Source organism: Leucopleurus acutus (genome assembly GCF_964270905.1).
Source record: "Leucopleurus acutus genome assembly, chromosome: 5".
NCBI classification, from domain to species: Eukaryota; Metazoa; Chordata; class Mammalia; order Artiodactyla; family Delphinidae; genus Leucopleurus; species Leucopleurus acutus.
The window spans coordinates 129,610,574-129,636,850 of NC_139147.1; the positions used below are offsets into that span (position 1 = coordinate 129,610,574).

The 26,277-nt window shown below is 36.1% G+C and overlaps 1 protein-coding gene across 1 annotated transcript in view; it reads left to right on the forward strand.

Moving 5' to 3' along the window:
* Nucleotides 1-26,277, forward strand: part of TOPBP1 (DNA topoisomerase II binding protein 1) — a 77,582-nt gene that overhangs the window by 31,216 nt on the left and 20,089 nt on the right. Inside the window, exons 11-20 of the mRNA XM_082839221.1 lie at nucleotides 6,657-7,000; nucleotides 7,651-7,823; nucleotides 11,814-12,025; nucleotides 13,496-13,782; nucleotides 20,394-20,567; nucleotides 20,660-20,769; nucleotides 23,355-23,478; nucleotides 24,071-24,217; nucleotides 24,335-24,437; nucleotides 26,025-26,217. Of these exons, the coding sequence (XP_082695347.1) occupies nucleotides 6,657-7,000; nucleotides 7,651-7,823; nucleotides 11,814-12,025; nucleotides 13,496-13,782; nucleotides 20,394-20,567; nucleotides 20,660-20,769; nucleotides 23,355-23,478; nucleotides 24,071-24,217; nucleotides 24,335-24,437; nucleotides 26,025-26,217 (1,867 nt within the window). The remainder of the gene's footprint in view (nucleotides 1-6,656; nucleotides 7,001-7,650; nucleotides 7,824-11,813; nucleotides 12,026-13,495; nucleotides 13,783-20,393; nucleotides 20,568-20,659; nucleotides 20,770-23,354; nucleotides 23,479-24,070; nucleotides 24,218-24,334; nucleotides 24,438-26,024; nucleotides 26,218-26,277) is intronic.

Consider the following 26,277-nt stretch of genomic DNA (forward strand, 5'->3'; position numbering starts at 1 on the left):
CCCACTTTAGCCCCTAGGCTGTAGTTTGCCTATCTCTGCTGTAAGGCATTACCCTTCAACACAGCACCACTAGAGTTTTCAAGAACATACTAAGTTTTTACCTCTTAAACTTTTAGCATTGATTTCATAATATTTATTGCATATTACGGAATGCATTTTCTTTTTCTTTTTATACAGCAAGTCAGTAGAGCAACTGCTCCTAATCTCTTTATTTTTTTAAATTTAATTTGATTTATTATACAGCAGGCTCTTATTAGTTATCCATTTTATACATATTGGTGTATACATGTCAATCCCAATCTCCCAATTCATCACACCACCCCACCTCCACCCCCTCCCCACCACTTTCCCCCCTTGGTGTCCATATGTTTGTTCACTGTATCTGTGTCTCATTTTCTGCCCTGCAAACCGGTTCATCAGTACCATTTTTCTAGATTCCACATATATGTGTTAATATACAATATTTGTTTTTCTCTTTCTGACTTACTTCACTCCATATGACAGTCTCTAGATCCATCCACATCTCTACAAATGACCCAGTTTCGTTCCTTCTTATGGCTGAGTAATATTCCATTGTATATATGTACCACATCTTTATCCATTCATCTGTTGATGGGCATTTAGGTTGTTTCCATGTCCTGGCTATTGTAAATAGTGCTGCAATGAACACTGGGGTGCATGCGTCTTTTTGAATTATGGTTTCTCTGGGTGTATGCCCAGTAGTGGGATTGCTGGGTCATATGGTAATGCTATTCTTAGTTTTCTAAGGACCCTCCATACTGTTCTCCATAGTGACTGCATAAATTTACATTCCCTCCAACAGTGCAAGAGGGTTCCCTTTTCTCCACACCCTCTCCAGCATTTGTTGTTTGTAGATTTTCTGATGATGCCCATTCTAACTGGTGTGAGGTGTGATACCTCACTGTAGTTTTGATTTGCATTTCTCTAATAATTATTGATGTTGAGCAGCTTTTCATGTGCTTCTTGGCCATCTATATGTCCTCTTTGGAGAAATGTCTATTTAGGTCTTCTGCCCATTTTTAGATTGGGTTGTTTTTTTTTTAATATTGAGCTGCATGAGCTGTTTATATGTTTTGTAGATTAATCCTTTGTCCATTGATTCGTTTGCAAATATTTTCTCCCATTCTGAGGGTTGTCTTTTCATCTTGTTTGTAGTTTCCTTTGCGGTGCAAAAACTTAAGTTTCATTAGGTCCCATTTGTTTATTTTTGTTTTTAATTTCCATTACTCTAGGAGGTGGATCAAAAAAGGCCTTGCTGTGATTTATGTCAAAGAATGTTCTTCCTATGTTTTCCTCCAAGAATTTTATAGTGTCTGGTCTTACATTTAGGTCTCGAATCCATTTTGAGTTTATTTTTGTGTATGGTGTTAGGGAGTGTTCTAATTTCATTCTCTTACATGTAGCTGTCCAGTTCTCCGAGCACCACTTACTGAAGAGACTGTCTCCATTGTTTATCCTTGCCTCCTTTGTCATAGATTAGTTGACCGTAGGTGTGTGGGTTTACATCCGTGCTTTCTATCCCGTTCCATTGATCTATGTTTCTGTTTTTGTGCCAGTACCATATTGTCTTAATTACCGTAGCTTTGTAGTGTAGTCTGAAGTCAGGGAGCCTGATTCATCCAGCTCCGTTTTTTTCCCTCAAGACTGCTTTGGCTATTCGGGGTCTTTTGTGTCTCCATACAAATTTTAAGATTTATTTGTTCTAGTTCTATAAAAAATGCCATTGGTAATTTGATAGGGGTTGCATTGAATCTGTAGATTGCTTTGGGTAGTATAGTCATTTTCACAATATTGATTCTTCCAATCCAAGAACGTGGTATATGTCTCCATCTGTTTGTTTCATCTTTAATTTCTTTCATCAGTGTCTTATACTTTTCTGCATACAGGTCTTTTGTCTCCCTAGGTAGGTTTATTCCTAGGTATTTTATTCTTTTTGTTGCAGTGGTAAATGGGAGTGTTTCATTATTTTCTCTTTCACATTTTTCATCATTAGTGTATAGGAATGCAAGAGATTTATGTGCATTAATTTTGTAACGTGCAACATTACCAAATTCATTGATTAGCTCTAGTAGTTTTCTGGTGGCATCTTTAGGATTCTCTATGTATAGTATCATGTCATCTGCAAACAGTGACAGTTTTAGTTCTTTTCCAATTTGTGTTTCTTTTATTTCTTTTTCTTCACTGACTCCGTGGCTAGGACTTCCAAAACTATGTTGAATAATAGTGGTGAGAGTGGATATCCTTGTTTTGTTCCTGATCTTAGAGGAAATGCTTTCAGTTTTTCACCATTGAGAATGATGTTTGCTGTGGGTTTGTCGTATATGGCCTTTATTATGCTGAGGTACATTTCCTCTATGCCCACTTTCTGGAGAATTTTTATCATAAATGGGTGTTGAATTTTGTCAAAAGCTTTTTCTGCATCTATTGAGATGATCATATGGTTTTTCTTCTTCAGTTTGTTAATGTGGTGTATCAAATTGATTGATTTACATATATTGAAGAATCCTTGCATCCCTGGGATAAATCCCAGTTGATCATGGTGTATGATCCTTTTAATGTGTTGTTGGATTGTTTGCTAGTATTTTGTTGAGGACTTTTGCATCTATATTCATCAGTAATATTGGTCTGTAACTTTCTTTTTTTGTAGTATCTTTGTCTGTTTTGGTATCAGGATGATGGTGGCTTCATAGAATGAGTTTGGAAGTGTTCCTTCCTCTGCAATTTTTTGGAAGAGTTTGAGAAGGATGGGTGTTAGCTCTTCTCTAAATGTTTGATAGAATTCACCTGTGAAGCCATCTGGTCCTGGACTTTTGTTTGTTGGAAGATTTTTGTTGTTATTGTTGTTGGAAGATTTTTAATCACAGTTTCAATTTCATTACTTGTGATTGGTCTGTTCATATTTTCGGTTTCTTCCTGATTCAGTCTTGGAAGGTCATACCTTTCTAAGAATATGTCCGTTTCTTCCAGGTTGTCCATTTTATTGGCATAGAGTTGCTTGTAGTAGTCTCTTAGGGTGCTTTGTATTTCTGCAGTGTCTGTTGTATCGTCTCCTTTTTCATTTCTAATTTTATTGATTTGAGTCCTCTCCCATTTTTCTTGATGAGTCTGGCTAATGGTTTATCAATTATGTTTATCTTCTCAAAGAAGCAGATTTTAGTTTTATTGATGTTTGCTATTGTTTTCTTTGTTTCTGTTTCATTTATTTCTGCTCTGATCTTTATGATTTCTTTCCTTCTGCTAACTTTGGGTTTTGTTTGTTCTTCTTTCTCTAGTTGTTTTAGGTGTAAGGTTAGATTGTTTATTTGAGATGTTTGGTTCTTTTTGAGGTACAATTCTATTGCTATAAAGTTCCCTCTTAGAACTGCTTTTGCTGCATCCCATAGGATTTGGATTGTCATGTTTTTATTGTCATTTGTCTCTAGGTATTTTTTAATGTCCTCTTTGATTTCTTCAGTGATCTCTTGGTCATTTAGTAACGTATTGTTTAGCCTTCATGTGTTTGTGGGTTTTACGTTTTTTTTCTCTGTAATTGATTTCTAATCTCATAGTGTTGTGGTTGGAAAAGGTGCTTGATACTATTTCAGTTTTCTTAACTTTACTGAGGCTTGGTTTGTGACCCAAGATGTGATCTATCATGGAGAATCTTCTGTGCGCACTTGAGAAGAAACTGTAATCTGCTGGTTTTGGATGGAGTGTCCTATAAATATATCTGGTGTATTGTGTCATTTAAAGCTTGTTTTTCCTTATTAATTTTCTGTTTGGATGATCAGTCCATTGGTGTAAGTGAGGTGTTAAAGTCCCCCACTGTTATTATTTTTATTAATTAATTAATTTATTTTTGGCGCATTGGGTCTTCGTTGCTGTGCGTGGGCTTTCTCTAGTTGCGGGGAGCGGGCTACTCTTCGTTGCAGTGCACAGGCTTCTCATTGCAGTGGCTTCTCTTGTTGCAGAGCATGGGCTCTAGGTGCACAGGCTTCGGTACTTGTGGCACATGGGCTCAGTAGTTGTGGCTCATGGGCTCTAGATAGCAGGCTCAGTAGTTGTGGCGCACTGGCTTACTTACTCCGCGGCATGTGGGATCTTCCTGGACCAGAGCTCAAACCCGTGTTCCCTGCATTGGCAGGCGGATTCTTAACCACTGCACCACCAGGGAAGTCCCCCCACTATTATTGTGTTACTGTCGATTTCCTCTTTTATAGCTGTTAGCAGTTGCCTTACGTATTGAGGTGCTCCTATGTTGGGTGCATATATATTTATAATTGTTATATCTTCTTTTTGGATTGATTCCTTGATCATTATGTAGTGTCCTTCCTTGTCTCTTGTAACATTTTTTGTTTTAAAGTCTATTTTATCAGATATGAGTATTGCTACTCCAGCTTTCTTTTGATTTCCATTTGCATGGAATATCATTTTCCATCCCTTCACTTCCAGTCTGTATGTGTCCCTAGGTGTGAAGTGGGTCTCCTGTAGACAGCATATATATGGGTCTTGCTTTTGTATCCATTCAGCGAGCCTGTGTCTTTTGCTTGGAGCATTTAATCCATTCACGTTTAAGGGAATTATCTATATGTATGTTCCTGTTACCATTTTCTTAGTTGTTTTGGGTTTGTTTTTGTAGGTCTTTTTTTCTCTTGTGTTTCACACTTAGAGAAGTTCGTTTAGCATTTGTTGTAGAGCTGGTTTGGTGGAGCTGAATTCTCTTTGCTTTTGCTTGTCTGTAAAGCTTTTGATTTCTCCATGGAATCTGAATGAGATCCTTGCCGGGTAGAGTAATCTTGGTTTTAAGTTCTTCCCTTTCATCACTTTAAATATGTCATGCCACTCCCTTCTGGCTTTTAGAGTTTCTGCTGAGAAATCAGCTTTTAACCTTATTTGAGTTCCCTTGTATGTTGTCGTTTTTCCCTTGTTGCTTTCTATAATTTTTCTTTGTCTTTAATTTTTGCCAGTTTGCTTACTGTGTGTCTTGGCGTGTTTCTCCTTGGGTTTATCCTGTATGGGAGTCGCTGTGCTTCCTGGACTTGCATGGCTATTTCCTTTCCCATGTTAGGGAAGTTTTTGACTTTAATCTCTTCAAATATTTTCTCGGGTCCTTTTTCTCTCTCTTCTCCTTCTGGGACCCCTATAATGCGAATGTTGCGTTTAATGTTGTCCCAGAGGTCTCTTAGTCTGTCTTCATTTCTTTTCATTCTTTTTTCTTTATTCTGTTCCACAGCACTGAATTCCACCATTCTGTCTTCCAGGTCACTTATCCATTCTTCTACCTCAGTTATTCTGCTGTTGATTCCTTCCAGTGTATTTTTCATTTCAGTTATTGTATTGTTCATCTCTGTTTGTTTGTTCTTTAATTCTCCTAGGTCTTTGTTAAACATTTCTTGCATCTTTTCAATCTTTGCCTCCATCCTTTTTCCAAGGTCCTGGGTCATCTTCACTATCATTATTCTAAATTGTTTTTCTGGAAGGTTGCCTATCTCTACTTCATTTAGTTGTTTTTCTGGGGTTTTATCTTGTTCCTTCATCTGGTACATTGCCCTCTGCCTTTTTTGTGTGTTTGTTTGTTTGTTTGTTTTTGTTTTGCGGTATGTGGGCCTCTCACTGTTGTGGCCTCTCCCGTTGCTTGCGGAGCACAGGCTCCGGACGCGCAGGCTCAGCGGCCATGGCTCATGGGCCCAGCTGCTCCGCGGCATGTGGGATCTTCCCGGACCGGGGAACGGACCCGTGTCCCCTGCATCGGCAGGCGGACTCTCAACCACTGCACCACCAGGGAAGCCCCCTCTGCCTTTTCGTCTTGTCTGTCTTTCTGTGAATGTGGTTTTAGTTCCACAGGCTGCAGGACTGTAGTTCTTCTTGCTTCTGCTGTCTGCCCTCTCCTAATCCCTTTATTTTTAAACCAGGACTTTTCCAGTGTCTAACACCCTGCTAGTGTTGGAAGGTCTCCTGCAGAGGCAGGGGGTAGCTGTGTCTCACTGTGAGGACTAGGACACTGGCAGCAGCTGCATTTTCATTATTGACATTTATATTTTAAAATATCTATGTTTTTTTTCTTCTACTACCCATTTATAAGCCAACTTTATCCTGAAATGAAATTGTTGAGACTGTTGGGTCCTTGATCAGTTGTTTTCTTAAGAATCTGTATAGAAGCTAAATAGCTCCAATTTCATTATAAAACTTTATAGAAATTTTTGAAAGGGAAGTAACCATAATTCTCTTATTATTGCATTTATTCAGTTATTTCCATGTGATGGGCTTGACCACTTAGGCCTGTTGCTTCCATTTTTTTCCTTAATGATATTTTTTTAATTCTGTTGTGAATTATCTGAACCAGTTTCGGAACTCAAACAGGCCCATGGAGTTATTGGAGCTTCATAATTTTCAACTAATTAGAGTTTTCTAGTACACTAGTAATACTTAGAATAGTAACATGATTGCTGTTGTCCTAGGATAGTAATACTGATAACACTCCTGGGAACCCAGAGAATGGGATGGTTCATATTCTTTCTTCATTGTATACTTATAAAGCCTTAGTTTTATATGTGTGGTCACAGTTCTCAGGTTCCATGTTACCTTAATATCCTTACTAGGAAATAAACTTTATAAAATAAAATACCTGTTAGAAAACATTTCTTTTTCTGTTCCAGTTGAAGTTGCGCAGTCTGAAGTTGGACCCTTTAATGATTCTGCTCATGTGGAGCCCCTTATTGATTCTACTCATATTTCTCTGCAAGAAGAAAACCAGTCTTCCGTCAGTCATTGCCTCCCTGATGCTTCTACAATTACTGAAGAAGGTTTATTTAGCCAAAAGAGTTTTCTTATTTTAGGTTTTAGTAATGAAAATGAATTTAATATTGCAACTATCATAAGAGAAAATGCTGGAAAAATTGTGTCACTTCAGAGCAGAGTTGTTGCTGATTATGCTGTGGTTCCTCTGCTGGGGTGTGAAGTACAGGCAACTGTGGGAGAAGTTGTTACAAATACATGGCTGGTAAGAAAACACTGTAGCAGTTGAAATATAGTATTGAAGGATGTCTGAAACTAAGAGTACACGTTTATTTCTTAGGCAGTTCAGTTTCAGTAAATTGGTATTTGAGTTTGAGCACTGTCTGGATTTTGCTTTTAACAATGGAAAGTGTAAATAATAAACTATGCAAGCTTCTTGGTCCTAATCCTGGTAGAATAGAGGGGCTACACCAGCAGTGTTCCTTCTTAGGAAGTTACTCCAGGTCATCTCATATTATTTCAATTTTCCTAGTTTTCTTACTACCAAAACATGACATACACTTTTGTATTATTCCATCTTGTTGGCTTATCACTAATAATTTCATCATTGATTTATTTTTCAACTTTCAAAGAGAAAAAGTGATAATACATTGGAAGAAATTAAATTTTAAGCAAAATTCAATAAATTCGATGATAAATCTGACTGATTTTAACATCCTATATAACGGATTGGTGTGTATGTATTTCTTTAATGTTATAATTTTAAATGTGTTGAGAATGAGCATATATACACATTTATATGAAAGTAAAATTGGTTTTCATCTAAACTAAAATTACTGTTACTGTAACTGAACCAGTGTTAACCACTAGTCGCTTATTTCAGGTTGATGTTATTGTTTCTCTTGTTTTTGAAAGGTAACTTGTATAGACTATCAGACTTTAACTGATCCAAAGTCAAATCCTCTCTTCACACCAGTCCCAGTAATGGCAGGAATGACTCCTTTAGAGGATTGTGTCCTTTCATTCAGCCAGTGTGCAGGAGCTGAAAAAGATTCGTTGACATTCTTAGCAAATCGCCTTGGAGCAAGGTATGTACCTGCTGTCTTGGTGTACTTTTTATTTGTTTTGACTTATAGAAGAGCATTCAAATTAGGATTTCACTGGGTGTCTTTATAATATTTATGAGGAGTGTGTTGCATATCTATGTGATGGCTCAAAGTGGGAGAGGGAGAATGCTGTTAGACGGATGCCTGGCAAATATTAAGGCTCCAAGTGTTAATGCTTACCTACCAGGAAAGGGAATATTTAAAGCTGATACGTGGGTCCTTATTGAGTGTTGCTTATCTAAGCATTATTTATTCCCTTCCATATGCCATCTGGATGATTTATTCTTTTTCAGTGTACATTCATTGTTTTTCTGCAGTGCAAATGTTAAGCAGAAATAATGAATACTTTGGGAGAAAGAAAATGAATTTTAAAGTTCCCAAATCCAGATTAGCCCAACCTGTAAGTGAACTTTAATGGTGGCTGTTTAAAAAGGAAGTAGAAAACTCATTATATAAATAAATATAAATGAACTAAACTTTACATTAAAGGAAAAGTTCTTTTAGATTATATCATTAAGCAGCGCTTAAAATGCTTTTAAACAAGAGACACATCTAAACCTAAATGATTCAGAACATTTGGGGAAAAAAAAAGATGGGCAAAGATATATCAAAAGAAAAGAGAGTGTTGCAGTTTTAACGTCAGACAAGTTTGGATTCAAATCAAAAGGCATTAAACAGGAAAAAGAAGAGCACTGTAAATAAAGAGTGCTATTTACACTGAAGGTAAAAAATATGTATATACCAAATACAGCATGACTACCATTCATAGAACAAAAACAGCAGGAAATTCAATGAGGAATCAGCAGAAACATTAATTGTAAGAGACTTTAATTCATACCTTTTACCTCATGACAGGTCAAATGGAAAACAAGAAAGGATACAGATTTAAACAGCATAGTTAGCTATCCACTCTAAAACAGTGACCATACCATTTCAAGCACCTGTGGAACACTCATAAACGTTGCCTGTATAGAAATTGGCCACAAAGAAAACCTCAGTAAGTTCCCTGAAGTAGAAAGAGTGGAGACCATATTCTGTAATCACAGTACAAAAAAAAAAAGCCCCAAAATTAGAAATGAGTAGGAGAAATAGAAAATGAAAAGACTTTATCAACTCAGCATTTTAGAACTTTTTAGTAACTCTTGATTCAAAGAGGAATTCAAAACCACTTTTAAGCCTAGAAATCATTATCAACCTGATAGTAACAAGCAACACCAGTGCCCACATTGTGACCTTAAAATACCACTTCCCACTAAAAGAAACTAAAGCTTAAAGAAATGATCAGTTCTAGGTCTGGGGCAGAAAAGATACCAGTGAGTCTGGAACATTTTGTCAGAACAGAGAGCAAGTATTGATATATTATTGAAGACTAGTAGGAAGGGTTGTGTCAAAAGAACCTCCACTGGCTAAAGACAGGAAAAGTTGTCACTAGAGATAATAATAGCAGTGGATCCAGACACATCAAATAATGTTTAAATCATAACTTCATAATGGCACCAAACAAACTAAGCTAATTGGTCATGTTTGAAGGATGCTAGGAAACCAACTCATTATTTTGAAAGCTGGTAAATAAAGAGAAAGGATCAAAGTATTTATCCTGCCTTTCCTATACTGTCTGTATCAGAGTACCATAATAATGGATAAGACAATTTCCCTTTATAGAAGTATTCCAACAAATAAGTGAAAAAGGAATGATAAGATTGTGACTCCTAATAAATGAAAGATTCTAGGCATTGAAAACCAACAGTTAATCACATACTAAAGAGAAAACCAGACATATGCTTCCTTGTGAAGAATACATCACCACCTTGAAGTAGTCTTAGCAAAATAATGAAACCTCAATCTAATAAAACCTAGATTCAACTACTGAATTATAGGAAATACAGGAGAATAACATGTTCTACTACAGCACAGCAATACAATCAGCAAAATCCAGACTCTGAAGTAACTCTACATTATAGTGTCTTCAACAAGGGGGCAAGGAAAGAAGAGGGAACCTGCAAGCTAAAAGACATAAAAAATTAAATGTAGTGTTTAAAGATGCACTATGTGATAAAACAAAAGAAAAGTAAGGAAGTGATGATCATAAATATCCAAATAGTGGCTACTGTTAGCAAGGGAGGGAAGGGGGTTAGTAACTGAGAAGAGGCACGTTGGAGAGGTTCTGGAGTGACTGGTAAGATTCTGTCTTCTGACGTGGGTGGTTGATATAAGGGTTTTCATCTTATGATAATTCATTAAATTGTATGTTTCCTTTTTTGCTGTGTTGTGTACTTGGATTATACCAAACAGTAAGCTTTTGGAAAAAACTGAAATTGTAACAAATAACAATAACAAAATATGGCAACACACTAAAGTGGTGCTCACAGAAAAATTCAGCAAAGTGGTTATGTAGAATATTAATATACAGAAGTCACTGACCTTCATATGTACAACCAGTTAGAAGAGCTAATGAAAACAAAGGTCTCTTACTAAATCTGGAATAAGAGATAAAACACCTAGCAACATGATGTGGAATCTAAAAGAACAAAACAAAGGAACAAACAAAATAAAACCAAAATAGACTCATAGAGAACAAATTAGATATAGAGAACAAATTAGTAGTCACCAGAGGGGAAGGTGAAGGGGGATTAACAGGTACAAAATTCCAGTTATAAAGTTAAAACGTCATGGGAATGTAATATTGAGCATAAGGAAAAAAGTAATACTGTACTAGCTTTGTATGTTGACAGATGGCTTCTATACTTTTGGTGTTGATCATTTGTAATGCATTTAAATGTCGAGTCACTACGTAGTACACCTGAAACTAATACAATATTGTATGTCAACTATACTTCGATTTTTAAAAAAATTTTAAAGGGAAACTTGGAAGAGCTACAGAAACTTGTAAAATGCTATTGAGGGAAATAAATAAGACTTAAACAGTATGAAAGATGTATCTGTTCTTGGACAGGAAGACTAAACGTTATAAAGAAATTTTTTAGAGAGGGCAATAAGCAAACTAATTCTTAAATTCAAAGAAAATATTAGCAAGCAGGAAAGTCATAAAAATTCTGAAATAGAATAGTTATTTAAATATATTTTGTAAACCTCACTAGATAAAATAGTGTGTCTGTAAGTAGCAGAAAGTTCAGTGAACAGGCAGAAAGTCTAGAAATAGACCTAAACACAAACAGGAATTTGGTATATGATAAAAGTGATATTTCAACTTATTGAGGAAGAGATGGTTTATTTAATAAATATGATTCAGTAAAGTTGGAGCAACATCTCATCCCAAAATAAGTACCAAATTAATTGATCAGTGGGTTAAATGTGAAAAATGAATCTGTGAAAGTACTAGGAAAAATGTGGAATATTAAAAACATCTTAAAAGTGGGGATCTAGACCTAAAACCCCAGAAGTCCTAAAAGAAAAGACAATTCTGTTTATATCTCATATTCTGTTTTTGCCCCCATATTTCCTTTAATATTCTGTGATCATGAGGAAGGTGTTTAATTTCTCTGCATCTTTTCTCAGGTCGTATTTTTACAATAATTTGTAAAATATTGGTATTTCACAAATATTGAGAGGATCGAATGAAATATGTGAAAATACTTGGAGAAGTTGTAGTGGGCTAAAAGATATAATGTGTTATTCATACTCTTCCTTTGCTCCCGTAGTTGTTCCATGCTGCCTTCTTTTGGGAGGAAAGACAAGGTGGATGGGTGATGACTAATTAAATAGATGGTTTTTCTGGTTATTTCTTGTAAGTCTAGTTTAATTTGCTTATGTTTTTATAAAAAGTTTAATTTCATTCTAGAGTAAGCACTTGTAAGGGGATTAGCTTAATTTAAGAAATAGAGCCAACTTTTAATCTGTGAGTATTTTCATATATTCAGAACTCTAACAAAACCATTGTATTAGAAACTTCATTCTTACTTTGCTGGCTAATTATGCATATGACATTTGCTTTTCTTTAAATGTAACTTTCAGTGTTCAAGAATTCTTCGTTCGCAAATCCAATGCAAAGAAAGGCATGTTTGCCAGTACACATCTTGTATTGAAAGAACCAGGTGGTTCTAAATATGAAGCTGCCAAGAAGTGGAATTTACCAGCGGTCACTATAGCTTGGCTGTTGGAGACTGCTAGATTGGGAAAGAGAGCAAATGAAAGCCATTTTCTGATCAAAAATTCACCTAAAGAAGGTTCATACTTCTGTTTTGTCCTTTTATGTATATATTTTTACAATTTGATGGTTTCTGGGATATGAATGTGCTAAAACTTATTTTTAGGACAGGTCATTAAAATTTCTCCCTTTCATGTGAGCCACTCTTGGGCACTCATTATTGGGGGTGTGGGGCCAAATAAATATGCGTTCATAACACAAATGTTTAATTTGTATCTGTACTATCAAGTGTAGGCACTATTTGAAAGCTACAGGGTACAGAACAATATAGGAGCATTCTAGGGTCTCAGTGTTTGAAGTCTAATGAGCTTAGATCCCATTTACTGTTCCTTCAGTGGCTCATACTGACACATCTTGTGAGTAAAGTGCTCTCTATTCCTCATCTTTGGGCTTTTGCATGTTATCTCTTGCCTGCTTCATGCTAGCCTGTTTCTCCTTATCTTTCAGTTCTCGACTTGGATATCACTTTCCCTGGAAAGCCTTCCTTGACTCACCACGTATGGCCTTTTGTCTTGCCATAACACCCTGGCCTTTTGTAGCTCTCATCCCAGTGTTACCGTTGTAGTTTACTTTCATGTTTCCCCGCTCAACCATAAGCTCTGAAAAGGCAAGGAGTACATGTGTCTTGTGCATTATATATTTTCATTGTCTAGTTTGGGCCTGGCACGGAGCAGCCGTCTAATAAGTGTATTTGTTAAATGTTGAAAAAAAGGTAGGAGGCAGGGTGGGAGGACACAGTAGCCTCTCTTGTAAGATGGTGGCATCCCTGGGCAAACCAGGGAAGCTTCTCAAAGCTATTACTTACTACTTTTTTTTTTTTTTTTTTGCGGTACGCGGGCCTCTCACTATTGTGGCCTCTCCCATTGTGGAGCACAGGCTCCGGATGCGCAGGCTCAGCGGCCGTGGCTCACGGGCCCAGCCGCTCCATGGCATGTGGGATCTTCCCGGACCAAGGCACGAACCCGTGTCCCCCGCATCGGCAGGCGGGCTCTCAACCACTGCGCCACCAGGGAAGCCCATACTTACTACTTTATTTAGACAACCTGGAAATTTTACAATGCAGGCAAAGTAATATTAAAACTTCATTAAGCACTTTCCAAAAACCTGACCGTAGTTGTTAACTCTGAGTACATGTAATTGGGATTTTCTTTTTTACTCTGCCATTGACTAAGATGACATTATTTATATAATTTTGGGCAAATTATGAGGTTTATTGAGAATATTTCAAGTTACAACAAGATGAAACAGGAAATCTAATTTCATTAATTATTTCTTTCAGTTGATGTACTTGTCTAACTCAACACATATTTTAGTATATTGTCTGGTTTGTTTCTTTGAAAGTAGGTATATAACTTTGTGGTTTGAAGTATACTTGAGAATTCACATGAAAACTCACAATAAGATGTAAAAACATCACTTCTTGTGTGCCTCTTTAGACACAAAAGACATTAGTGGCTCACATTTGTTTCTTTTCATTTTAAATCTCTAGAACAAAGTTTGGAAACTGAGACAACAAACGGGGTGAATCTAAATCCAGATGCTCCAGAGCATCCTGTCACAGACCTGGAAACTCACAGAAAAACAGCCGTTACACCTTTAGATATGAACCGCTTTCAGAGTAAAGCTTTCCATGCAGTGATCTCACAGCACTCCGGACAGGCTTCAGTCTCCCCTGCAGCAGGACAACCACTTCAGAAGGAGCCCTCATTATGCCTGGATACACCATCAAAGTTTCTGTCCAAGGACAAACTCTTCAAGCCTTCCTTTGATGTGAAGGTAAGGCTTATAGAAAGTGGTCCTGGAGATAACAGTTTTATAGCTTATAAAGTAAAGCACCAAGTTCTCCATCACCTCTGAAGTTTGTAGTAGTAACTTCCAGAATTGTTGGCAAATAGATGCATAGTATTGAATCCCTACATATATCCAGGTTTGAGGTAACAGCTAGAGATATATATGGTGTGAAATCAGGACATCTGGATTCAAGTCTTATATCTGCCATGAACGGTATGACTCACAGATCATTTAACGTATCTGAGCATTAGTTCCTTTTGTACAAAGAGCATAGTATCACTTACTCTGAAAACTTACAGGTTTATCATAAGGATTAAGTGTAATTGTGTGATGAAATAGTTTCATAAACTGTAAAATAACATAAACACATTGCTACTTACGTTTTGATTCTAGGTGTACACCCGGTGCTCTTTCTGAAAATGTCTGTTATCACTTTACTTTTCAATCATTTCCCTTAAAAAGATGAGTTAAGTGTGCATCTTTCTTTGATCTTCTGAGCACTGGAGTATGGCTCCCCTTCTGAAAAATTCATTCACAAATCAAGGGCTAATTCAAGCTTCTCAAATGGTTTCCTTTCATTCCCCAAAGATAATTTCTTCACTATTCTTTTAGTAGTTTTTGGCCTTTCGAATGGCTATTCAAACCATGTTTTTTTTTTATCCATGACTTTGCAAAATTATTGTACGGTTTATCTATTGAGGTTTTACTCATAGAGTTTAATAATTTTTACTAGTATGTTTTGGAGCAGACTTAAAGTTTACAGATTGTTCATCTTTAGAAAATAAATATAAATTGATACCCGGGACAGTTTTCTCCAAGCTAAATCTTTGATCAAATTTCTTCTGAAGTAACATTTTGTGCTGTGATTAACACTGTTCCTTGTGCCTTAAGAAGTAGAGGAAAACCACTGGTTTGGGAACTGCAAGATCTAGAGTCAGGCCTCTGCTTTTCCTCTTGCAGCCTTTTAAGGCGAGTCAACCTCTTTGGGTTTCATTATCCCCGTCTGTAAAATCATGGAGCATATCTAGATGATTTCCAAGGTCTCAAAGCTCATAGACTCTTTGAATAGTAAATGAAATAATATTAGGAGACAAGAAGATAGTAGAAATATTTCTAGTCATTGAGACCATTCTTCTACCTTGCAGTGAAAAGCTGATGGTTCTGAAATAGAAATAGTCTCAGTGAAGGTACAAAACACATTTAAAGGTTTCATTGTTTAGTCATAGTGTATTTAGCAGTGTCTTTCTCTCTCTGTCTTTTGTGATATATAAAATAGTTCTTCATCTTATAATCAGTGGTTCTTCAAATTGATGTAATATGGTATTTTGAATTTTTTCTCTGAAAACAGAAGGACCCATGATTCCATATGGGTCACAAAATTGAACATACATTAGCCCTCACAATAAAAAGCGCCCCTTATTTAACTTAATTTTTAATTGACACACATCCAGAAAAGTACAACAAATGTGCTGATAAATGAAACATTAGTGTTAACAGTTGGGAAGACACAATACATATTCAGAAAGAGATCATTGCCAATTCTATAGAATCTTCCTCAAGTCCCCCCTTCCCATCACTTCTTCCTCCTTCCTCCCCAAAGGTAATACTCCTGACTTCTACCACTAGCTTTGTTATGCTTGTTTTTCACTTTTAAATAGGTGGAATCATAACATGTATTATGAGTCTGTCTATTTTTGTTCAACCTTCATTTAGAAGATTTGTCCATGTTGCTATCTCTATAATTCATTGATTTTATTACTGTGTAATAATCCAGTATATGGATATATCACAATTTACATATTCAGTCTACTGTTCATGGGCATTTAGGTGGTTACTAGTTTTTTGCTCTTACAAATAGGACTACTATGAACATTCTTGTGCATGTCTCTTGGAATATGTATACATGCTTTGCTTTTTGGTATATACCTAGAAGTGAAATCGCTGGGTCATCTTTCACCTTCAGTAGAGACTGACAGGCTGTCCAAATGGTTGTACCAGTTTATACTTCCACCAACAGTGTATTGAGCACCCAGTTTCCCCATCCTTGCCAAAGAAGTATTATAAGTTTTTTTTTTTAATATTATACTTGGAAATAATTCCTAACTTACAAGAAGTTGCAAAATAAAAATAGTATAAGGAATACTCACATAACCTTTTACTCAGATATGTAGAGTTTTCATTAATTTCCAGATGGAAGGATTTTGTTTGTTTCATTTTTAATTTCTAGTTTTATTGCATTGTGATCAGACTTTTGTTTGTAATATTTCTACTTCACAGAACTTACTGATCTTTTCTTTGTACCCTGATATATGAGCAGTTTTTGAGAACATTCTTTGATTTTTGAGAACATTCTTTGATAAGAAGATATATTCTTTATCAGGGTTTTCTCTCTATAGATAAAAGTCTGACATATTGATTATATTGTTTAGATCTTTTATATCCTTTACTATTTTTTGTTCATTTAACTCTTCTTATACTAAGTGGTATTTTCAAGTTTCCTAATATTGGTGTGTTTTTAATTTCTCCCTGCATCTGATGTGGTTTTTGTTTTGAATAGATAATTGCAGTATTACTTAGTGCATAGATATTCATAACTGTTATGTAAGTAGGAATGTGTCCTTTGTCTCATTTAATGCTTTTGGCTTGAAGTGTACTTTGGTATCAGGATTTCAATCGCTTCTCTCTTACTGTTTTCATTTCCCTTATAAATCTGTGCATTCCTTCATTTTTAGCCTTTTTGGATTGCTGTGTTTTAAGTAGGTCTCCTGTATACAGCATAGAGTTGGGTTTGCTTTTTGAACCATTTTGAAAATGTTTCAGTTAGGCAGGTTAAGCACATTCACATTTAATATGACTTATATTGTATTTGGTCTCATTTCTGTCATATATTATATTGTAATTGCTTTGTGATTATGTTTTATATATTTTTATTATATGTTTCTTCACTTATTGTGTCCTCTTTGTGTTTTTTTTTCCTTTTGGTATTTAGGAAAGTGTTTGTTTTATCCTCATGGTTTCTTATAGCGTTCTTAATCCCCCTTCTTAACCTTTTATATGACAGTTTTAAATTATGTCTAGATCCCCTGCTTACTGCTTCTATTGCAGTCAATGATCTTATCCTGTTTCCACCTTTTCTCCCTTCCACTATTTTTAGTTACATTTGTCTACTTTGTCAGAAAATAAAATGTTTATATATTCTTCAACCCATGGCCCTCACCCTTGTTTTAATCTTAACTCTGCATTTAAATATATGAAATGCTCACTGTCTGTCCTTTGTGAAGCTTCCCTGTCCTCTTTTGGTAGGAATGAAGTTCTGCACCTTTAAAACTTTTACTAAGGCCTTGATTCTTCAACAAATTGTTCAGATGTACTATTCTTGGTTTGCTTTTTTTTTTTTCCCTTGAGTTTCCTGAAAATGCTGGTCCACTGCTACCTTGCTTTTTTTTTTTTTTTTTTTTTTTTTTTTTGCGGTATGCGGACCTCTCACTGTTGTGGCCTCTCCCGTTGCGGAGCACAGGCTCCGGACGCACAGGCTCAGCAGCCATGGCTCACGGGCCCAGCCGCTCCGCAGCATGTGGGATCTTCCCAGACCGGGGCACGAACCTGCGTCCCCTGCATCGGCAGGCGGACTCTCAACCACTGCGCCACCAGGGAAGCCCTACCTTGCTTTTATGTATGTTGTTTTTGAAAATTGTAATGCCAATCTAATTATGTTGTCTTTGTAAATTATTTCCTTTTGCCTGAAAGCCATGTGGATTTTTCTTTTATTTTTAAAGTCTAATAGTTTTACAAGGATATGTCTAGATATTGATCATTCTCAATCAATTTTCCCTAATACATGGTGAGTTTTTAAATGTTTAGAATTTGGCTTCTCTGAATTTTGGTCTGAGATTAGAAAAATGGAGCTGCCAGTCAACTGAGTTGAATAGAATGCTTTGGGATTGGAGCCTAAAGATCAAGAGCTCGTGTTTTGGACACATAAAGTTTGAGATGCCTGTTAGACATCCAAGTACTTTTGTCAGATAGGCAGTTACACATAAAGCCTGGAGTTTGAGGAATGGTGAGTGGTCTGGGCTAGAGAAAGAAATTTGGAGATCCGAGTTTGTAGGTAATATTTAAAGCCATATAAGAAGAGATGCCAAGAGAGCAGAAGAAGAAAAGAGAAAAGGTCTAAGGAACACCCATAGGGGCTCACATTTAGAGAAGGAAACAGCAAAGGAGACTGAGAGGAGCCACCAGTGAGGGAAGAGACAGCCTAGAGATTGTCTTAGAGACCAAGTAAGAAAGTATTGAGGAAGGAGTAGTTCACTATGTCAGATGCTGCTGAAAGATCAACAAAGGTGAGAATAGAATGTTGACCACGGGATTTGGCATTGTGGACGCTGGTGATCTTAACAATAAGGGTTATTGTGACATTGTGGAGGTGGAAGCAAGTGGGTTCCTACAGGAATGTGGGAAGAGTTCGGGACATTGACTATAAACTATGCGTTTGAGGAGTCTTACTGTAAAGGGGAATCAAGAAATGGGGTGCTAGCTGTAGGGCAAAGTATGATCAAAAGAAGGTTGTTTTGTTTTTATAATGGAAGAAATAACTGTATGCCAATGTGATGGATCAGTAGAGATCCAGTTGATGGTGCAGATGAGAGGGGAGAATTAGTGAGAGGGGTTGGGATCTAATGTTTAAGCGGGGGAAAGTACCAGAAGGAAAGCAGTGCTCATGGCATAGGTTCAGAAGGCGGGTAGACATGGTGTGGGAGCTCTGATTTCTTTTGTATATGAAGAATTCTTTTAAATGCTGCAGAGAAATTAAAAAAAAAAAAACAAAAAAAAAACTTTTGCAAATAGAAAGCTGTACCATGTTCTCAAAAAAAGGATTAAACATCCTAAAGATCTAAAAAGATAATATAGATCCTATTAAAAATGTAAGCAGAAATAGTATAAAAATTCTGAAAAGAATAATTAAGGGAAGGCACTAGCCCTACTAATTATTAAAACATCTTATAGAGCTTCAGTAATTGAAGCAGTGTGTTATTGTTACATGAATAATCAAATCAATGCAGAAGATTACACCCCATAGATAGAAGAATGCATTATATGACTAAGGGGACATTCAAATCAGACAACTGGGTAGCCATCTGAGAAAACAGTTAGGATAAAACTTCAAACCTTACATCAGAATGAATTTCAGAGGATCCGATACTTAAGTACAAGAAAGGAAGGCATAAAAATACTAGAACAGGCCATGAGAGAGTGAGTTTGTTTTTAAATAATTCCATTGTGAGGAAGGCCTTTCTAACTATAACATAATACCAAAAGAAATAAAAGATTCATATGAATTTGACAGCATTAAAAAATTCTCTACATTCAACTATGCAGATTTTATAAATATGCAATAAAAGTATTTGTTTTAAAAAAAATTCTCCATGGCAAAAATTTGACAAATGACAAATTGGGAACAAATATGTGTATATCATAGTGGGTATATATGTGCATAAAAATATACACAGATATATTTAGGCAAGTGGATATTTTAAAAAGACTAATAACCTAATGGGAAAATAAGCGAAGGATAGGAAGAGATATCTGTCACAAAAAATTGAATAGAAATATTATACATGCATGAAGATGTTTAATCTCATTCAGTATAAGAGGATGGAAAACTATACATGCATGAAGATGTTTAATCTCATTCACTATAAGAGGATGGAAAATTAGAGCATGCAGATATATTTTTTAACCTATCAGATTGGCAAAAAAGAAAAATCTGATTACCCACTGTGCTGTCAAGCATGTTGGGAAACACTAATGCTTTGCTCATGAGAATGTCAGTGTTGGTGCGCACATTTTGCTTAAATGGTTCCCTTTACTCTTGTGTGTACAAAATGTGTGTGTACAAGGTTATTCACTACATTGTTATACTGGCAAAAGATTGTTAATCTAAATATTCATCAGTTGAGCACTGGTTAAATACTTTCTGCTGTATACATGGAATACTATGTAGTGGGAAAGAGAATGAGCACAAGCCCTGGACAGCAGTGGCCTCTGCTCACGAGGGAATTGTGGGTGGCTTGGGAACAGGAATACATTTTGTACCTTTGAAGATTTTTCACAATTCTCAGCTCAGTCTAACTTTTTAACCTTCTTTATAGTTCATGTCTTATTTATATCCATCCTTGCTTACTTGTTTCCGTCTGTGTGTTTTGTTTGTTTACTTGTTCGTTTATTTTGTTTTTTGGTATCATTAATTTTAACCAACTTCAACTCTAAGATCAGACAAATGTGGTAAGTGCTGCTGAAAATGTAAACTTGTCAGTCTCTTTGAACTAATTTGCTGGACAGTATGAAATTTCTTTTCTTCATAATAGATACTAGTTCAGTCTTTTTATTGTTGTTTAGAGGAAAACTGGAGGAGGTTAAAACTATAATCCAATTAATATTGAGGATTATTCCCTTTCTCTCTTTACCTCTTTTTTCTCCCTTTTTCCTTTTTCTGTTTACCTCTCTCTCTTCCCTTCTCTCCCCTCTTCTTCCTTTCTCTCTCCTTTTCTTCTCCTTTTCCTCTCTTCCTTTCTCCCTCTCCCCATCCATACATACAGGATGCACTTGCAGCCTTGGAAACTCCAGGAGGTCCCAGCCAGCAGAAAAGGAAACTGAGTACACCACTCTCAGAAGTCATTGTCAGAAACTTGAAACTTGCTTTGGCAAATAGCTCTCGAAATACTGTCGCTCTTTCTGCCAGCCCTCAACTGAAAGATGCCCAGTCAGAAAAGGTAGAATTAAATCTCTCATTATAAGGAAGTTTTAGATAAAAAACACTTAAAACAATAATCGTTGATCTGTTTCTTTTATTTTCCATGGGCAGGAAGAAGCTCCAAAGCCACTTCACAAGGTAGTGGTATGTGTTAGTAAAAAACTCAGTAAGAAGCAGAGTGAACTAAATGGGATTGCAGCCTCTCTAGGTGCAGACTACAGGTAGTTGGTTCATCTTTCTGTTTGGTGGTACGGCCTAAATTTATAGGGAAACCTAAAACTGTTGTGAGCATCTACAAAAACATTATTTTCACTTTTAGTTTGTCATATTATCTACAAAATCTCTCCAATTGATTTTTAATTTAGCACATCCTTTTAAAATATTCTCTCCCATATCAATTCACTCTTACAAGTATGTTTTTAGGGCATGTTTAACAAATATATGAGAACTTGTGCCACTCACTATTCTAAAAACTTGGGATCCATGAATGAGTATAATCTAGAAAAAAATCCTTGTCTTCAAGGAGTTTATAGTCTAGTAATACATTTAGGTCTGACATTAAGCATGTTTCTTAGTGATTTTCAAATTAGAACCTTTCTGTAAGTAGTACTAAGTACTGCAGCACTCCTGAATTAAAAGTGTCTTTTTGAGGATGTTTGAATTTCTATCATTTTTACTACTCTGGAGGCATAGTTTATCAGATCCACTCTCAACCTGACAGCCAAACTAGAGACAGGTCTCTAGCATAAATGGCATCAGTATCAGGGAATGAGAGACCCTTGCCTATTCCGGCCAATCCTGAATTGATTGTATTCCTCCATTGTCTGTGGTGCTTGCTTTCTTGATCACCTGTTTTCAGCCATTCATAGATAGCACACTGATTGGTTTTACAAGTAACAAACAGTTTGAGGAACATGATTAGCTTTATCTTTCCCTTTGGTAAGTCATTTCAGTTATCTTTCTTTTTGATAAAGAAATTAGATCAGGAGAATGTAAAAATAAAATGGGTCTGTGATAGTTATAAGCACCTTAGTGTTTAATTCATCTATTGTCGAAGGGTAAAGGTTTCTTACTTATTATAACTATTATTTGTATTGTCTATTTTATAGACATATTATTCTATAATAATTATTATGTAATTGTCTAATATTATATAATTACTATTATATTTATATTACTAGTTGCTGAGGGCTTAGTATGAGGCAAGTATTATCTCATTTCATTCTCACAATAGCCCTATGAGAGTATTCATATTTGTCAAAATTGAATGCTTCCTTCAGTATTCCATTTGGATGTGGACTTGATGTAAGATTTAAAAGGAACATATACGACTTGTGTTTCTATAAGATTTAAAATGCCAGTCCTGGGAATTCCCTGGTGGTCTAGTGGTTAAGACTGCACTTCCACTACTGGGGGTACAGGTTCCATCCCTGGTCGGGGAACTAGGATCCTGCATGCTATGCAGTGCAGCCAAAAAAAAAGGAAAGAAAGAAAGAAAGAAAAAATTTGCCAGCTCCTGATCTATCTCCATCTACTGTCTACAACCATTGATGGTCTGTTCTTGAAGGACTAAAAGGCACAGTTTTTGTATTATCACAGTGGAGTCAGATGTAAACCAAGATGATTCAGGCAAAAGATATTCCTTTTTTTTTTGAATTATCTTGATAATTTATTTACATTTTACTGTTTTACCTCACAGCAGAAATAGAAACAATTATTAGAAAGACTGGCAATTCAATTAGCAGGGGGTTTTTCACTATTATTTCTAAGGACACATGGACAGTGAGAAATAGAATGTTTATAATATAATTTAGGAGGGAATATTCCTTCTTAATTTGTTTAACTTGGCTATTTAAAAAGTTCAGAAATAGGAGTTCCCTGGTGGTCTAGTGGTTAGGATTCTGGGCGTTCACTGCTGTGGCCAGGATTCAGTCCCTGGTTGGGGAACTGAGATCCCGCAAGCCGAGCGACGTGGCAAAAAAAAAAAAAAAAAAAAAAAACACGTTCAGAGATATTTCTTAATTAGGAAATGGGAAGTATGTTAGGTATCCATAAAGAGAAACCTCCCTTTATTTTGGTGATTACATTTAGAATTACACTTTTTATTTCCTCCTTGATTTTTACTTGATCTTTTGAAGGATGACATATTTTACTTTTTTAGATTATTTTCCTAAAATAATCAAGAAAATATTAAATGGAAAGAAATCAGGAGCATAATGTAATAGCTAAGAGTGTGAGTTTTGAAGTCAAAACTGGCTCTACCTCTTATTCACTGAATATCCTTGAACAGGTTACTTTAACCATGCCCTTCAGTTTTCTTATCTGTTAAATGAGTAAAATAATACATTGTTTTAGGATTGTTGTGAGGAATGGATGAAATAATGCTATGTAAAGTACAGTGTGTTATGGGGCACAGAGCAAATGTACAGTGAATAGTGACTGCCAACAACTGGAAGACAGATTGGATGCTTTGCCATTTCATTAACTTGAAAATACTTTTATTGTTATATCACCTTTATAAAATGATATTATAAAAGAAAATTGAAAATTTAGAAAAGTATACAAAGGAAAGTAATATTTTCAAGAATATCCTTCTAAATATGTCTCTGCATTTATATACCTAGAGATATATGTATAAAATTTGACAATGAAAGTGGAGCCTGTCATTTAATGTTTTTTGCTTACTCTGGTTCTTGAAAGTTTTGAGAAGGTCAGAGTATTCTGTTTATAGACAGTAATGATCATCTTAAACAAATGTAGTTATTTCTCTCAGGTATTCATTTTTTTGTGTGTTTGCTTGTTTCAGGTGGAGTTTTGATGAGACAGTGACTCATTTCATTTATCAAGGGAGACCAAATGACACTAATCGGGAGTATAAATCTGTAAAAGAGAGAGGAATACACATTGTTTCAGAGCACTGGCTTTTAGAAGTAAGCCATACTTTTTTCCCTCCCCTCCCTATTAAATGAAAATGCATGTAAACAGTATTTCAAGGCACAAACCCATTTCTTTGTATGTAAACAAGTTCGATAACCTTAGTTAATTACACATTTCATATCTTTGGCATCAAAAAATTAAGATCTTTAATCCTTAAATGCTTAACGAGTCTTTAATGGGTACTCTTTCAGATTCTCTGATTCTTTTTGCTAATTAAAAATGGTATGAAAGAAAATTTTATAATAATTTGAGGAGAATTAATTTAGCATGCCAATACAGCTTCTTTTCTTTCCTCTTCTTCCCTTTCCTTTTCTTTCTGGGTATTGCCTGGAATGTGATAGATACCTTGGCAAAAGCATAGAAATAGAATTAGATTTTATACTTTAGTGGACATGACATTTAAAAAGTGAGGACAGTTTGTCATTTGATGGAATTTTTAAGTGTCAACTACTTTTCAAAACTTTAATTTTGTGGACTCTTGCCATCTTAGAACATAATGTATTGGCTGTCTTTATTCTACTTAACATCATTTATTTGCTAAGATTTTTTTTCAGTCCTGTTTTAAAGCACACCATTGTATTGCAGTGTGCCCAAGAGTATAAACATCTTCCTGAATCTCTTTATCCACATACTTATAATCCCAAAATGAGCTTGGATATCAGTGCAGTGCACGATGGCAGACTTTGTAATAACCGACTACTCTCAGCTGATTTGACAACGAAGGATGATGAGGTAGATGATATCGATGATACATTTACCCCCTCTTTAAGCTGAATGTACAATCATATACTGCTATGAAACCTTATACTGGGCTTGGTTTGAGAAATGGTAATTTTTCTCCTTCAATAGCCAGATCATTTGCCTATAGAAGAAAATGATATAGACAGTATGACTACCAGTAATAAAGAACCAGCAACATCAAATGGAAATGGCAGGAATGACTCTAAAGGAGGTAAAATATTTCAAATTACAAACAAAAAAAATTTATAAATATGTATCTTTAATATGGAATGCTTCCTTTGCATCAGATGGACAAATAAAAGTTTTTTTCTATGTTGCTGAATACAAGTAAAGCATATGTTTGAGGGCTGAATTGAGGTTCCATGCCAATCATTAAGTAATAGTTAACAAAGCTTTAAGTGATTTTAGTGTGAAACCTGTGAAATGTGTGGAACTAGGTATTTTACAGAGTTAATGTGACACAGCCCTATTCTATTAAAGGTAGGTGGAGTTGGTAATTTTTTAAACATTTGTCCTTTGGTTCAGTTCCTTTCAGTGACTTTCAAAAAGTTTTATTATGTGCACAATATATTTTAACATAAATTCACATGGTTTTAAAGGTGCAGAAGGAGGTGTGAAAAGTTTCTCCCACCCTTCTGATGTTATTTTCTTATGGAGCCTTCTAGAGCTGTTTCATGCGTACAATCAAACATGTTTTCTGGGACTTCCCTGGTGGTGCAGTGGTTAAGAATCCACCTGCTAATGCAGGGGACATGGGTTCGAGCCCTGGTCCGGGAAGATCCCACATGCCGCAGAGCAGCTAAGCCTGTGTGCCACAGCTACTGAAGCCTGCACACCTAGAGCCCGTGCTCCGCAACAAGAGAAGGCACTGCAATGAGAAGCCCGTGCACCGCAACAAAGAGTAGCCCCCGCTCGCCACAACTAGAGAAAGCCCGTGCGCGGCAACGAAGGCCCAACACAGCCAAAAATAAATAAATAAGTTTTCTCCTTCCCCACTTAAAAAAATGCGTAAATACTGACTATTGTATATTCTGTTTTATACTTTGATCCTGATCTTTTTATTTAGCAGTTCTACCTGTGGAGTGTCTTTATTAGTACATAGGATCTTTTTCAGTCATTTTCCCTTTTTTTGGCAACTGTATAGTATTCACAGTATGAATGGCCCACTTTATTTAGCCAGTTCTTTGTTGATGGGAATGTAGTTTATTTCTAATTTCTTGCTGTTATAAAGAGTACAGCATTGAATAACCTTATATCTATAGGTGTCCTCTTTTTAATAGATTAATATTTTCTATTTTTCTCACCCTACCATAGCTTTCCCTGTCTATGATTTACCTGTTTAGTTAGTCACACTCTGTTCATTCCAAAAATCTTTATTTAGTACCTACTTCAATGTTTAGTCTACAAGGAAACCAAAGATAAGTATGTTGTGGTCTGTGTTTTTGAGGACCATAGGGGAAAATCATAAATGACTGTAATGTACCTTGGTGTAGTACAGAACATGAGAGGGTCAGAAGCAGGCAGGGAGCTCTACAAAAGGATGACGACTGTGGGTCTTAGCACAGTGTCTGCAAAGGGCTTCCTGATTATTTCCTCTACAGTCCTCGTAGTAAGGGTTGCCTTTATGTTCTGCAGGATTCATAGTCTTAGTACATTACTATAGCCTATAGTAAGTATCTGATAAATGTCAAGTTAATAAATTTATGTTCAACCAAATCTAGACAAAATAGTTAATGTGAATAGGGTGTGATAGAAAGGAGAAACTTCCCTTGATTGGTGTATTTGTGTTTGTTTCAAGCTCTGACACAGACCTTGGAGATGAGAGAGAACTTTCAAAAGCAGCTGCAGGAGATAATGTCTGCAACTTCACTAGTGAAACCCCAAGGGCAGAGGACTTCCCTTTCAAGAAGTGGTTGTAACAGTGCCTCTTCAACCCCTGACAGCGCTCGCTCTGCCCGCAGCGGACGAAGTAGAGTCCTAGAGGCACTGAGGTCCGTACCTGTCGCTGGTGGCAGAATAGCTTTTCCTTCCTCCCTTCCTTCCTAACTTTT